This window comes from Triticum dicoccoides, chromosome 3B (assembly GCF_002162155.2).
Source record: "Triticum dicoccoides isolate Atlit2015 ecotype Zavitan chromosome 3B, WEW_v2.0, whole genome shotgun sequence".
Classification (NCBI taxonomy): domain Eukaryota; kingdom Viridiplantae; phylum Streptophyta; class Magnoliopsida; order Poales; family Poaceae; genus Triticum; species Triticum dicoccoides.
In genome coordinates, this window is record NC_041385.1 from 259,676,428 (window position 1) to 259,692,403 (window position 15,976).

Consider the following 15,976-nt stretch of genomic DNA (forward strand, 5'->3'; position numbering starts at 1 on the left):
CCCCTCTAAGGCCCATAAGGCCCATTACTCTCCCGGGGGGAGGGGGGGGGGTTCCGGTAACCCCTCCAACACTCCGGTTTTCTCCGAAATCACCGGAACACTTCTGGTGTCCTAATATAGTCATCCAATATATCAATCTTTATGTCTCAACCATTTCGAGACTCCTCGTCATGTCCGTGATCACATCCGGGACTCCGAACAAACTTCGGTACATCAAAACTTATAAACTCATAATAAAACTGTCATCGTAACGTTAAGCGTGCGGACCCTACGGGTTCGAGAACTATGTAGACATGACCTAGAACTATTCTCGGTCAATAACCAATAGCGGAACCTGGATGCCCATATTGGTTCCTACATATTCTACGAAGATCTTTATCGGTCAAACCGCATAACAACATACGTTGTTCCCTTTGTCATTGGTATGTTACTTGCCCGAGATTCGATCGTCGGTATCCAATACCTAGTTCAATCTCGTTACCGGCAAGTCTCTTTAATCGTTACGTAATGCATCATCCCGTAACCAACTCATTGGTCACATTGCTTGCAAGGCTTATAGTGATGTGCATTACCGAGAGGGCCCAGAGATACCTCTCCGACAATCGGAGTGACAAAACCTAATCTCGAAATACGCCAATTCAACATGTACCTTCGGAGACACCTGTAGTACTCCTTTATAATCACCCAGTTACGCTGTGATGTTTGGTAGTACCCAAAGTGTTCCTCCGGTAAACGGGAGTTGCATAATTCTCATAGTTACAGGAACATGTATAAGTCATGAAGAAAGCAATAGCAATATACTAAACGATCAAGTGCTAGGCTAACGGAATGGGTCATGTCAATCACATCATTCTCCTAATGATGTGATCCCATTAATAAAATGACAACACATGTCTATGGTTAGGAAACATAACCATCTTTGATTAATGAGCTAGTCAAGTAGAGGCATACTAGTGACTATATGTTTGTCTATGTATTCACACATGCATCATGTTTCCGGTTAATACAATTCTAGCATGAATAATAAACATTTATCATGATATGAGGAAATAAATAGTAACTTTATTATTGGCTCTAGGGCATATTTCCTTCAGATGGCGCCTAAGGGGGGTGAATAGATGGTTTAAAAAAATTCGGTTTACGCTTGATGAACGAATGTGGAATAAAACTAGCGTTTAATTTTTCAAGAACAAAACCTAAATATAGAAGGCTCAACTATGTGCACCAACAATTTATGCTAAGCAAGATAAATAACAATGTGATAGCAAGATATATAATATTAAGCACTATGATTATCACAAAGTAAGTGCATGAGTAAATGGCTTGGGTAAGAGATAACCGAGGCACGCGGAGACGACGATATATCCCGAAGTTCACACCCTTGCGGATGCTAATCTCCATTAGAGCGATATGGAGGCACAATGCTCCCCAAGCGCCACAATGGCTCGCCGTATTCTCCTCATGCTCTCGCACAATACAAGGTGCCGTGTCTTCACTAAGGGACCCTTGAGGGCGGTCACCGAACCTGTACAATTGGCGACCCTTGAGGGTGGTTACCGAACCCGTACAAATTACTCATTGCAATCTCCACAACTTAATTGGAGGCTCCCAAAGGGCCCCCAAGCTTTACACCACAATGATTGAGCTCCGCAACAACACCAACCGTCTAGGGTGCCCAAACACCCAAGAGGAACAAGCTCTAGGGTACCAAGCACCCAAGAGTAATGGGCTACTCAACTTTCACGTCCACGTATCACCGTGGGGAATTCAAACCGATGCACCAAATGGAATGGCAAGAGCACAAGGAGTACTCAAGTACTTCTCTCCCAAATCCCACCACAACAACTAATGCTATGGGGGAATATGAGAGGAAGAACAAAGAAAAGAACACAAATAACTCCAAAATCTAAAGGGTTCCCCTCACCTAGAGGAGAGATGGATTAGTGAATATATAGATCTAGTCTCCCATGTCTTTTCCCTCGAAAAGAAGCAAGAATCAGGGGGGGGTGTAGAGAGAAAGAAGGCTCCAGGAGGTCAACAGTGGTGGGAAAAAACTTGCACAAGGTCGTTGGGGGTAATAGGAAAGAAGAACCCTTAAATAGGGCCCCACGAATCTAACTATTATGTTGCAGAAAAACACATGAGCGATACAACCGCATCGGAGTGCGTTACAACCGCTCAAGGCGGAAATTCCAACCCATTATGCCTGGTACGGTACAACTGCCGGTGTCGCCGGTAGTACCGGTGAATAAATTCGGCAGGTATAACCGGATGTGTACAACTATTTATCGCCCTAGTACCCGAACGGAGTCACCCATGTGTGGTACATGGACTAGAACAATCACTGCGTCAGGGCTCCTATAGTCGCTAAGTCCAGAGCGGTACAACCGACTCATGCCATCGGTTGTACCGCTACAAATATAGCAGCTAGGATAACCGGGAGACTATCATCGAGTACCGCCTAGCCACCCAAAAGGAATCAACCTTTTCCGGTGGTTGGGGCGGTACTTCAGTTGGAACAACTGCCCGACAGCTCCCTATGGGGTGGCTAAGTCCCTGGCGGCACAACCGCCAAAGAGCAGCGGTGCAAACGCGCCGCCACCACCTGGGACACTTCCTAACCCGAGGGAATCACCCCTCGGACGGTAGTTGTTCCTGAAGCACCAGACTGTCGGTACAACCGCCAAGGTACGTGGTACAACCGCCTTGAGCAACAGATAGAGGAAACATGTTAGACCGAAGTTGCCATAACTTTAGTGGACAGACTCAGATTTCGACAAACTCAAACTTTATAGAAAGCTAATGACATGAGTTTTCAAATATTTAGGACAAGCAAGAGTAATATGCCAATAATGTAGAAGTGTGAAACCTCCATAAGTGAAGAACCGACAAAAACTTCAACATCGAAAATATAATAAAAGATGCAAATGGAATCCGTTTTCGATGAACTTGAGCTTGTCAAGAAGATAACCAAAAGCTCCAAAACTTCACATAGAGAAAAACCAAACAAGAACCAAGAAATATGATGCCAAGGATGCAAAGATTTGAGCTCTCTACGAATGATACGATCAACCTACTCACTTGAGAGCCCCCATTGATAGTATGACTATCGATCCTATAGCCCGGTCTCCCAACTAACACCACGAGACCGGTAAGATAGAAAAACCTATTAAGGATATACCTTAGCCTTGCTCATAGTCCACTTGAACTAGATGATGACGATATTGACCTCTTCAAGTTGGACCACCTTTCTTGATTTCGCTGGCTTGATGAAGACTAGTGAATTGCTCCTCCATACTTCACTATGGGTGAGCCTCTCTTCGACACATCTTCACATTTTAGTTATCACCAGAGTGGACATAAAGCTTCAAGCATGTAATCCCTTCGTGACGCTCTATTTAAACTTGCACAACGCAACCTTGATGATGATCACCACTTGATGTCATCCTTCATAGGTTATATGATATCTTCCTTTTGATGAAAGCCCATGGAAAGATACCTAACCCACATAGAAACCTCACATAGCAATGGACAATGCTTACCATACTATGGGATCATTTGATCCCACTTGGTACATCTTTTATGCTTTGTGTGTTGATCAACTTGAATCCACTCTTTGTACTTAGTCTTGATCAACCTTGTATCATATATTCTCTCTCTCCATAAAGATGGTATCTTGAAGGTAAACATCAATGCTCAACGAATCCTCTTCTTCAAGACAAGCTTGCAATAGTCTCAACTCTCACATGGCCAACTCCTTCTTATAACCTTGAAACCAACAAATGGTCTTCAAGCAATGCCTATGGACAAACCCTTCAAATATAACTCAAAGCAATCATTAGTCCATAAAAATTGTGATCGATTGCCAAAACCAAACATGGGGCACCATGTTCTTTCAGCTACCGCGTTACCGGAGGCGATGCGGTCCATCTAGCGTCCGAACGCGTCGGCGGATGCGCAACCGCTTCGTTTGCGCCCGAGGCGAAGGTGAACACATGGGCTTCCACTGACGCCAATATGACGTGGCGTGCCCGCCGTGCAAGGCAGCGGGCATGGGAGACGGTGGAAGCCCTCGCTGCGTGAATGTTGACGAGGCGGAGTCGTATTCTCAGGTGCCCCGTATGGTGCATCAGTCGAGCGCCGCAACTGCGTCATGGTGGACATCACCGGCTCCTCCGAGGATGAATCCATCATTGATCTCACGTTCACCGGCAGCATGAGGGTTGCGGACTCCGAACTTCAACTTTGAAAATGGTGTTTATGGTTGTGAAATCAACTTTCCGTGTGTTGTCCAGTCATTGTTTGTGAACGCGGCCGGTCGCGCGTCCGCGGGTATTTGTGTGCCGGATTTAGGCAATTGTGCTTGTAGATGTTCTAACATCATCCACCTCGGTAGAAAAAAGAAGTTAACATCAAGAATCTAATGTAATTTCATTTCAAACGTGTCCTGAGAACTTTAGATTTCCGTTCGATGTCGGTCAAAAACGAAGGCGTGCTCTCCGTCTCCGGGCCCATCGTCCCGTCCACATCCTCCCTCATTCCAGGATCTATTTCAGCCAATGGGCAATGGCGGGCTTCCCAATCCCAAGTCGAGTAGAGCACCCGCGCGCGAGCTTCTTCCAGTTCCCCCGGCACCGCCATGACGTCGCCGGCGACGGAGAAGCCCAAGACCACCAAGAAGCACAACGCGCACCTCAACAACCCCTTCCCGCACGCCGTCCCGGCCGCCGCTTTCCGCAACGGCGATGCCGCGCCGCCCCTCTCCTTCGGCCCGTTCTCCAAGCTCGCCCACGCCCACGATTACCCCGTTGGCTCCCGATTCCGCCTGAGCTGGAATCCCTCGCTCGGCGGAGCGGTCTCGCTGGCACGCGTCTCCTCCTCCGACGGCGATCCTCGCAGCCGCGTGATGTGGGAGACCATCCCCGGCGTCGCGTTCGTCTCCGCGGCTTCCGCCACCACCGAGGCCGACGAGTGCCGCGGATCGTTCGCGCTCCGCGACGGACGCGCCCGCCTTGTTCCCGACCGCCAGAGCGTCGACAGGATCAGGTCCTTGTACCGCTGCGACGTCGAGGCCGGCGCCGACGCCCTGCGCGGCGCCGCGTTCGAAGCGTCTGACCAGACACGGTTCCCGGTGCTGTTGATCACCGGGGTCGTGTCTGCGAAGAAGGCGGACCCTGCGTCGTCGTGCTGCTGCGGCCTGCGCGCCGGCCGCCGTGCCAGGGCCCGCGCTGGAAAGCCGGTCCTGTCAGGGAGGTACTGGGTCTTCCTGGAGGAGAAGAGCGACACGCAAGTGTCGTTCAGCGTCAAGATCGCCGACTACCAATGGAGCTGCGGCCACGCCGATCCTTCGAGTCCACCACCGGCGGCCACGACAGCTCCAAGGCCCCACCGGATCAACATCCTGAGCCTTCGGCTCCGCCTGGCGGGGAGAGTCCATAGGAACATGAGCAAGAAGAAGAAGCTCTCCGCCCAGGAGGAGCTCTCAGCGCTGCTGCCGCCGACGGAAAGAGCGTCGGCGGACGAGGAGGCACGGCCGGAGGAGTTCAACCGGGTGTTCCTCACGTACGTGAGCGAGCGCGACGAGCGGTTCTACGGCTTCGGCGAGCAATTCAGCTGCATGGAATTCAAGGGGAGAAGGGTGCCCGTTCTTGTGCAGGAACAGGGGATTGGCAGGGGAGACCAGCCCATCACTTTCGCTGCCAATCTCCTCAGCTACAGGTAAATAATAGTTTCCCCATGTTTCGTTTTTACAAATATTTGTTGATTGTGGGTTTCAAACTAAATTCAATATGCAGTACTATGTTTTTACCTAATAAAAACAAATTCCATATATTACAGCAAATTTTGCAAAACAATAATTTAGTATTTGTTTTGAACCGTCCAATTTATATATAATTTTGGTCAAAGATTCAAAAGTTTGACCGTTCAGATTCAAGAGTTTGGGCATCATCGACGGATTGAGATTGGAACTTAGTGTGGTCGCTTGTTGCATCCTTGAACGAACTTGAAACGTACAAGTATTTAAGATGGCAACGATGGTGAGTGTAACGACTCACAGCTAGCGACAGTGACAGATTGTCACAGTTGTCTTGCGCGTGTGTGCTTGGAACTCCTACTCCATGTCCACAGTTCTCTCACTTTGTCATAGCCAGACAAGGAGATTTTGTTTTTGTTGCCATTTTAAGCAGTTCTGCAGTACTTTTTCGTAGTATTTCGAGTATGAGATGCTTTGTTGTGGTGTTCAACTCGTGGTGATTTTCTGCAGGTCGGGAGGAAACTGGAGCACCACGTATGCTCCATCTCCTTTCTACATGACCTCCAAGATGAGGTCCCTGTACCTGGAGGGATACGATTATTCTATATTTGACCTTACAAAACCTGACAGAGTGCAGATTCAGGTAGCCATTTAGCAGGTCTATATGCATTTTCTTTTCTAATTAGTCTCCGATTGAGCTGACTGAAGTCAAGAACTGCGGACAGTCCAACTCAACTCCGCTGTGCACGAACGATTCAGCGATTCCATGCTCTGTTTTGCAGGTATATGGTAATTCGGTTCAGGGAAGAATACTGCAGGGAGAGTCACCGACCGATCTGATCACGAGCTACACGGGGTCGACCGGACGGCCGCCGGTTCTTCCCAGATGGATCACGTCCGGCGCGGTCGTCGGCATGCAGGGCGGCACGGACGCCGTCCGCCGTGTGTGGAGCCAGCTGCAAGACCACGACGTCCCGGTCTCCGCATTCTGGCTGCAGGTCTCCGGTCTGAAGGAATCAAGAAGCACTTGAGAAACACTCGACTCCCAACTCTGAACAAGTGCGTGTTGCATATTCTGCAGGATTGGGTTGGGCAGAGGAAGACGGCGATCGGGTCGCAGCTCTGGTGGAACTGGGAGGTCGACGACGATCACTACTCCGGCTGGAAGGACCTTATACGCGATCTCCGGCGCGACGGCGTGAGGACGATGACATACTGCAATCCCTGCCTTGTCCCGGTTCGTGCCATGCATCCCCGATCGATCAGAGCTCCAATTTTTGCTCAAAATTCCTTGTGATCGAGCTTACATATACGTATATGTGCAGATGGGTGAGAAGGGGAACGCGAGGAGGCACCTGTACGAGGAGGCCAAGGAGCTGGGGATCCTGGTGAGGGACGAGGCCGGCGAGCCGTACATGATGCCCAACACGGCGTTCGACGTGGCCATGCTGGACTTCACCAACCCGGAGGCGAGCTCCTGGTTCAAGGGCATCCTGCGCGGGATGGCGGACGAAGGCGTCAGCGGCTGGATGGCCGACTTCGGCGAGGGCCTCCCTCTGGACGCGCGGCTCCACTCCGGGGAGGACCCCGTGGCGGCGCACAACCGGTACCCGGAGCTGTGGGCGCGCGTCAACCGGGAGTTCGCCGACGAGTGGAAGTCGGAAGCCGGCGAGGACGAGGAGGAAGGGCTGGTGTTCTTCGTGCGGGCGGGGTTCAGGGAGAGCTCCAGGTGGGCGATGCTCTTCTGGGAGGGGGACCAGATGGTGAGCTGGCAGGCCAACGACGGCATCAAGAGCAGCGTCGTCGGCCTGCTCAGCGGCGGCCTCTCCGGCATCCCGCTGAACCACAGCGACGCCGGCGGGTACTGCACCGTCGACCTCCCGCTCCTGCGCTACCGACGGAGCGAGGAGCTCCTCATGCGGTGGATGGAGGTGAACGCCTTCACCGTCGTCTTCCGCACCCACGAGGTACCAGCACCAGTGCACCACACACACACACACACACACGTACCACTGTTGGATTGGATGAAGCACGCACGCATGATGATTCAGATGCTCCACCGATTTGTTGCAGGGGAACAAGCCCGGGTCCAACTGCCAGTTCTACTCCAACAGCCGGACCCTCGCGCATTTCGCGCGCTGCGCCAAGATGTACAAAGCCTGGGAGTTCTACCGCCTCCAGCTCGTCAAGGTCCACACCCCATGCCGCTCTGCTAGCGCTACTAATTTTTCAATTAATCAGGAGTTCGGGTGATGGATGGATGGATTTCTTGGCATGCAGGAGGCGACGGAGAAGGGCCTCCCCGTGGCGCGCCACCTCTTCCTGCACTACCCGGAGGACCGGCGCGTGCAGGAGATGACGTACCAGCAGTTCCTGGTCGGGACGGAGATGCTGGTGGTGCCGGTCCTGGACAAGGGCAGGACCGCGGTGACCGCCTACTTTCCGACGTCGGACGGGGGGTCGTGGAGGCACGTGTGGACCGGCGAAGAGTTTGGCGGTGGGCACAGGAGCGGGCACGGTAGCCTGGGGGAGGCGACGGTGCACGGGTTCGAGGCCGAGGTCAGCGCCGACGTCGGCTGTCCGGCCGTGTTTGTGAGGGTTGGGTCACCCGTTGGGGAAAGGTTTGTAAGAAATTTGAGAGACCTCCGTGTAATTTAACTGGCCGAGTAAATGGAAACAACAACCAAACAGTTGATAATTGGACTCGTAACTGGAAAGTGGAAAAGTCATTGCAGCCGTCTTGGAGTAGTGGCAAGTTTCATTCGAGCATGAGAGCAAATCCCTGTTTTTCCAAACAAGAAATTTTGATGCTAACGCATTTGGTGTGCTCTTGAAAGAAACAAAACTAATAGTCGACCTTTAGTTCCACGCATCACATGCATACCTAACGACATATCCAACGCGGATCCTAAAATGGACACGTGTCCGTCCGCACATGCGAACAGATGGGTCCACGGACAGTGATATGGGAGCTGGTCATCCAATCATACCGCATACATTTCAAAGCTGACTTGAACAAAAGGAACGAACGTACATGCAAACCGTATGATTTTCATCTATACCGGACGAGAATCTTTACATTTTTGAAATATTTCAACTAAACTATAACGGATTACGCTATTCTAACCTAGTCTAAATGACCGCCGGTCGCGGTGGCACCCATTACCCACGACATGTCTTCCTCATGTCCGGCAGCAAGCTCACCAACAAGCCGTGAGCCCCGAGAAGTGAAGCTTCAGCGGGATGGGGAAGAGTGCTTCTACGAAACTCCAGGCAAACTCACCGACTGTGAGGCCCGGCAATACGTCGGCGGTGGCATCCCATGTTCTACTCTTTCTCGCTATCGACGGTGGACGTGTATGTGTCGGCCTGCTCGTCATGGCAGCGGGGCGTGAACGACGTTGACGGTGAGGTCGACGGGGAGCTGCCGACGTCCTAGGTCTCGCCTCAAATTCCTCTACGGCAACGTCGATGTCCATAAATAGAGTGTCTTTCTCCGCTCGCAAGACGCATAGCGGCCATCGCTTGCTGATGAGGTTGCACCAAGGGGTATGCTCATGAAGATCCAATACAATATGATCCGTGGGTCTACAACTCAAGTTACGCTAACGTCAGACGTGACCCTGAAAGGACTCGGGCAATTGCAACGCGCTCTATCATTCGGACGAGGAACTCTTAGATGCTCAGACGAACAAATCACTCGAAGACAAGAAGAGGAACGAGCACGAAGAGCATCCGAAGCGTCGCCATAGTTGATAGAGCATACATTACCAATACTAACATGTCAGTTACGCCAACTCAACGCCCAACCCTAAACAGAACTTCCTTCTGTTCAATTTTTTTTCGTTTGGGTAGGGCAATGAGGCGGCGTCCGGCCATTTTCCTTGATGCGCTGGACGTACGCCCAACGGGTGGACACATTTTTTTGCCCACTAAAATACATTTCTTTTATTTCATCAACAACATTTGGATGCATTGAAGTACATTCACCAATTCTTTGCTAAGAGAGTAAGAAAAAAAATAAGAACCATAATTAGACATTTTAAAAGCTATCCAACTTCCATAATTACTCCTAATAGTTGGATTAATATCTTTATGTTTTCATTGTTGATCTGTGGCTTCTCGAGCGTGCACACTCCTTTCTTCTTCGATTCTAAAGAAGTAGACGCTGATTCGCATCTAATCACATCTCTAGCCTCTATTCTAGCAACGAGTGCACGAGCATCTATCAAATTTCGTGCTATCAATAGATCGATGTATCCTTCTTCCCAATACCAAAACTTGCATCCATCTTACACGCAAATTTGAGTATAAGCAATGAGAGCTACCAAAATTGGGTCAAATCCGGGAGCACAACCGTATCAAAAGAAGCACATACCCCATCTTTTTTGCACTTGAAGAACACCCATCCAGAATGTTCCGGTGTGGTAGAAACCCGGTGCATGACCTGCCGCGGACAGTTGTCGCACTTTATGAGCGGCAACGGTGAGCCGACGAGCTGTTGGGCCAGTGCCGAGCCCGGACGATGACTGGGCGTGCCATTTCTGAAGAACCGCCGATGGGATAGATCCGAGCGACTAGAGGCGGAGTCTATACCTGCATGCGGCATGGAGGCATTGCCGGGGCTGTGCGGGCCAGTACCCGGCCAATCCATGGCAAGGCGCTGTCGCCGGCGGCCGGATGCGCCAAATCCTGGTGCCGCGGATCTACGGATTGGCCGCTGGTGCTGGGGCGAGAGAGGCACAAATCCGATGGTCGGGTTGGACAGCGAGGCGCCCAAGAAAATGGCGGTGGTGGCTATGGCAAGGGGTAGGGGCAAGACGGCGGGAGGAGGAGGAGAAGAGAAAAAGGGGTGTCAGTGTCCCCAATAGGCGGGCCAAGGGAGGACAAGGGCACGTGTTGCGCTCGTCCGCGCGTGTTTGATTCAACGTAGACGCAGCCCAAATTTGGGTAGGGAATGGGATAAAAGCAGACAAAAAAATGGATGTTTGTCCCTTTGCTCTCAAACGTTGAGTCGTGTTTTGTGTTCGTTTAGCCCCAAATGGACGCGGGCGGACCATTTGGGGTCGTGCATTGGAGTCGGCCTTACCTTCCGTAGTGGGTAGAAATAATAGTCATGATTAACCCTTGTAGCACAGAAGGCAAGGGGGTCGGTGTACTATATATAAGCCACTCCCTTCCACTTGGACGAGGGTTCGCATTCGTTGTAATGTCCAACAATATATAGAAAAAGAAGAGCTCAAGGAGCAAAGGATGTAGGTCTTGTTACTCTTCTGAGAGTGCCTAGCCCTGCTAAAATCTCGTTGTGTCACACTTCTCCCTAGCGAGATGCTCCGCATTCCCTACCCCTATCTTGTAGTGTCAGAATCATCCCCACGACAGTTGGCGCGGGCCGCACATCTCGCAAATAATGGCACAAGTGGCGTTTTCCTCTTTTTCGACTGTTGACATGAAGCTGGTTCCTGGTCACATGGTCCTCTTTGGCTGGATCAGGTTCATCGTCGATGATTCAGTGTGGCTCAAGGAAGCCCTACAGGATGTTGAATCTTTGCCCATGCATGGCGTCGCACACTTCCGCACCGACAAATCTCGCATTCTTCTCCACTAGCCGTTCGCTCTGCACCAAGCATTGTCATGGTCCTCGGCCCACCGCCGTCGCCAGTGCTTACACAAGCCACATGTTCATCGTTGGATTTAGCATGCTGCCTCACGTCAAGCCTCGGCTCAACAGGTAGCGATGCCAAACCAAATGAATCGTTTCACAATCTGTTTGCATCCGTCCACGAGGATGAGGAAAGTTGCGGGAGCCTTTCGCCTATTGCGGTTCTCATGACTAATGGAGCTCCCGGCATGGGCGAGCCGACTGTTGCACGAGACAGTGATGGTCGAAACAACTGGAACCCTGTTAACGGAATAGCTAATGGCCGCTGCTACTTGTGAGTTGCGTTGAGATTTTCTCGAAAGAGGAAGAGTGAAGCAATATAGTAGCTGATAAGTATTTCCCTCAGTGAGAACCAAAGTTATCAAACCAATAGGAGAACCACACAAATCCTAGTGAACAACACATGCACAAACAAGAGCAAATACTTGCACCCAACGCGGGCAAGAGGGTCGTCAATCCCCTTGAACTCGTTACTTGCAAGGATTAAATCTGGTAGTGGTAGATAAATAAAAAAAAAGTAAATAAATTGCAGTAAGGTATTTTTTTATTTTTAGTAATATGATTAAATTAGAGCCAGAGGCCATAGTTTTTACTAGAGGCTACTCTCTCTAAACAAATGCATACGATGGGTAGACAAATTAGTGTTGGGCAATTGATAGAAAAGCCCATAGTTATGACGTTATTCATGACAATATTCATGTATATAGGCATCACATCCAATCGACTCCTGCCTGCATATACTACTATTACTCCACCAACCGACCGAATCCTGCCTGCATCTACGGTATTAAGTTCATGACAAATAGAGTAATGCCTTAAGCAATATGACATGATGTAGATAGAAATAAACCAATCAATATGGTTAAACCATGTCGTTTTATCCTTAATGGCAACAATACAAATATATGCCTCGCTACCCCTTCTGTCACTGGGTGAGGACACCGCAAGATTGAACCCATTAGAAAGCACTTTTCCCATGAAGATAAATCAATCTAGTTGACCAAACCAAATGGATAGATTAGAGAGGAATACAAAGCTATAATAATCCTGAATGATAAATTACAACAAAGACTCAATTACTTACAATGAATAATCTGATCATAAACCCACAATTCATCGGATCGCAACAAACACATTGCGAAAAAAGATTACATCAGATAGAACTCCAAGAAGATCGAGGAGCACATGGTATTGAAGATCAAAGAGAGAGAAGAAACCATCTAGCTGCTAGCTATGGACCCGCGTAGGTCTGTGGTGAACTACTCACACATCATCAGAAGGGCAGTAAGAGGTTGATGTAGAAGCCCTCCGTGATTGATTCCCCCTCCGACCGAGTACCGGAAAAGGCCTCCAGATGGGATCGCGGAAGATTAGAAGCTTGCGGAGGCGGAAAAATTATTTCGGGTGGCTCTCCGGGGGTTTCCCAATATTTGAGAATTTATAGAAGTGGAATTAGGTGAGACGGAGACACCTGGGTCCCACAAGGTAACAGAGAGCGCCTACCCCCCTGGGCGCGCTCTGTTGCCTTGTCGTCTCCTGTTTTATCATCTGGTCTCCTCCCGAAGCTTCTAGGGTCTCTTTTTCCTAGAAAAGCATCAAAAAGTTTCGTAGCATTTGAACTCCGTTTGGTACAGATTTCCTGGAAAACCAAAAGCAAGCAGAAAACAACAACTGACACTAGGCACTGAGTTAATAGGTTAGTCACTCAGATTGAAATAAAGTTGTATAACAAGTATTCAAGATTGATAACAATAGCATGAAACAATCAAAAAATTATAGATACATTGGAGACGTATCAGCCGCAATGGCAGCGACACCCATGCTAAGGACGGACTTGTTACCCCCACTCGGGAGCAGGTTGCAGAACTCAACCGACTGGCCGAACAAATGCTGCAAACCCCAATTGCAACTAACACACATGAGAGAGTGATGACCCACAAGTATAGGGATTGCAACAGCCTTCGAGGGTAGTATTTCACCCAAATTTATTGATTCGACACAATGGGAGCCAAAGAATATTTATAAGCCTTAGCAGTTGAGTTGTCAATTCAACCACACCTGAGAATCACTTCCTTGTAGCAATTTATTAGTAGCACAGTAATATGATAGCAGTGGTAGCAATAGCAACAGTAACAACAATAGTAGTAGCCTTTTGTAGCAAACAAAGCAACAGTAACTTGAACAAAGGCAATAGTTTTAAAGCGTAGACATGGAGTAGTGATGGATATTTAGATGAGATTCAATATGTAAATGTCACTACCTAGAACGACACACAATTGATCCAATTCATCAATCATATGTAGGCATGTATTTCGTACATAGTCATATGTGTTTGCGATAAGAACTTTCATAACATCTTTTATCCTACACTCCCGTGGCAGCAGGGTACTAATATAAACTAAGGGTAATTAAGCCATCATTTTAATAGAGAACCGAAACAAAGCATTAACACATAGTGAATACATGAACTCCTCAAATTAAAGTCATCCCTGAAGGAAATATGCCCTAGAGGCAATAATAAAGTTGTTATTTTATATTTCCTAGCTCAGGCGTTCAAGGAGAGGATCATTAAGGAGGGCCCTTGGGAGGAAGGAGGGGATGCGGACAATGTGTGGATGAAGATGGCGACTTGCATTCGTAAGGTGGCCTCGGAGGAGCTTGGAGTGTCCAGGGGAAGGAGAAGTGAAGAGAAGGATACCTAGTGGTGGAATGATGATGTCCAGAAGGCAATTAAAGAGAAGAAAGATTGCTTCAGACACCTATACCTGGATAGGAGTGCAGACAATATAGAAAAGTACAAGATGGCGAAGAAGGCCTCAAAGCGAGCTATTGGTGAAGCAAGGGGTCGGGCATATGAGGACCTCTACCAACGGTTAGGCACGAAGGAAGGCGAAAGGGACATCTATAAGATGGCCAAGATCCGAGAGAGGAAGATAAGGGATATTGGCCAAGTCAAATGCATCAAGGACGGAGCAAGCCAACTCTTGGTGAAGGACGGTGAGATTAAGCATAGATGGCAGGAGTACTTCGACAAGTTGTTCAATGGGGAGAATGAGAGTTCTACCATTGAACTGGACGACTCCTTTGATGAGACCAGCATGCGTTTTGTGCGGCGAATCCAGGAGTCTAAGGTCAAGGAGGCTTTAAAAAGAATGAAAGGAGGCAAGGCGATGGGCCCTGATTGTATCCCCATTGAGGTGTGGAAAGGTCTCGGGGACATAGCGATAGTATGGCTAACCAAGCTTTTCAACCTCATTTTTCGGGCAAATAAGATGCCAGAAGAATGGAGATGGAGTATATTAGTACCAATCTTCAAGAACAAGGGGGGTGTTCAGAGTTGTACTAGTTATCGTGGAATTAAGCTAATGAGCCATACAATGAAGCTATGGAAGAGAGTTATTGAGCACCACTTAAGAAGAATGACAAGCGTGACCAAAAATCAGTTTGGTTTCATGCCTGGGAGGTCGACCATGGAAGCCATTTTCTTGGTACGACAACTTATGGAGAGATATAGGGAGCAAAAGAAGGACTTGCATATGGTGTTCATTGACTTGGAGAAGGCCTATGATAAGATACCGCAGAATGTCATGTGGTGGGCCTTGGAGAAAAACAAAGTCCCAGCAAAGTACATTACCCTCATCAAGGACATGTACGATAATGTTGTGACAAGTGTTCGAACAAGTGATGTCAACACTGATGACTTCCCGATTAAGATAGGACTGCATCAGGGGTCAGCTTTGAACCCTTATCTTTTTGCATTGGTGATGGATGAGGTCACAAGGGATATACAAGGAGATATCCCATGGTGTATGCTCTTTGCGGATGATGTGGTGCTAGTTGACGATAGTCGGAAGGGGGTAAATAGGAAGTTAGAGTTATGGACACAAACCTTGGAATCGAAAGGGTTTAGGCTTAGTAGAACTAAAATCGAGTACATGATGTGCGGTTTCAGTACTACTAGGTGTGAGGAGGAGGAGGTTAGCCTTGATGGCTAGGTGGTACCTCAGAAGGACACCTTTCGGTATTTGGGGTCAATGCTGCAGGAGGATGGGGGTATTGATGAAGATGTGAACCATCGAATCAAAGCTGGATGGATGAAGTGGCGCCAAGCTTCTGGCATTCTCTGTGATAAGAGAGTGCCACAAAAGCTAAAAGGCAAGTTCTACAGGACGGTCATTCGACCCGCAATGTTGTATGGCGATGAGTGTTGGCCGACTAAAATGCGACATGTTCAATAGTTAGGTGTGGCGGAGATGCGTATGTTGAGACGGATGTGTGGCCACACGAGGAAGGATCGAGTCCGGAATGATGATATACGAGATAGAGTTGGGGTAGCACCAATTGAAGAGAAGCCTGTCCAACATCATCTGAGATGGTTTGGGCATATTCAATGCAGGCCTCTAGAAGCTTCAGTGCATAGCGGACGGCTAAAGCGTGCGGAGAATGTCAAGAGAGGGCGGGGTAGACCGAATTTGACATGGGAGGAGTCCATTAAGAGAGACCTGAAGGATTGGAGTATCACCAACGAGCTAGCTATGGACAGGGGTGCGTGGAAGCTT

At 49.0% G+C, this 15,976-nt stretch overlaps 1 protein-coding gene across 1 annotated transcript; it reads left to right on the forward strand.

Moving 5' to 3' along the window:
- The first annotated feature begins 4,550 nt into the window (after window positions 1–4,550).
- Window positions 4,551–8,453, forward strand: LOC119275825 (sulfoquinovosidase-like). The gene is made up of 7 exons (XM_037556748.1): window positions 4,551–5,718; window positions 6,266–6,398; window positions 6,538–6,753; window positions 6,837–6,992; window positions 7,081–7,722; window positions 7,829–7,945; window positions 8,036–8,453. Exons 1-7 carry the CDS (start codon window positions 4,640–4,642, stop codon window positions 8,411–8,413), a joined length of 2,721 nt encoding a protein of 906 aa, XP_037412645.1. The 5' UTR covers window positions 4,551–4,639; the 3' UTR covers window positions 8,414–8,453.
- The last annotated feature ends 7,523 nt before the right edge of the window (window positions 8,454–15,976 follow it).

Bases quoted from the DNA above. Each gene is read 5' to 3' on its own strand.
- LOC119275825 (XM_037556748.1), top strand. From the start codon at position 4,640: ATGACGTCGCCGGCGACGGAGAAGCCCAAGACCACCAAGAAGCACAAC. The intron at 6,399-6,537 runs GTAGCCATTTAG...TCTGTTTTGCAG, and splicing joins CTGACAGAGTGCAGATTCAG to GTATATGGTAATTCGGTTCA. The intron at 7,946-8,035 runs GTCCACACCCCA...CTTGGCATGCAG, and splicing joins ACCGCCTCCAGCTCGTCAAG to GAGGCGACGGAGAAGGGCCT.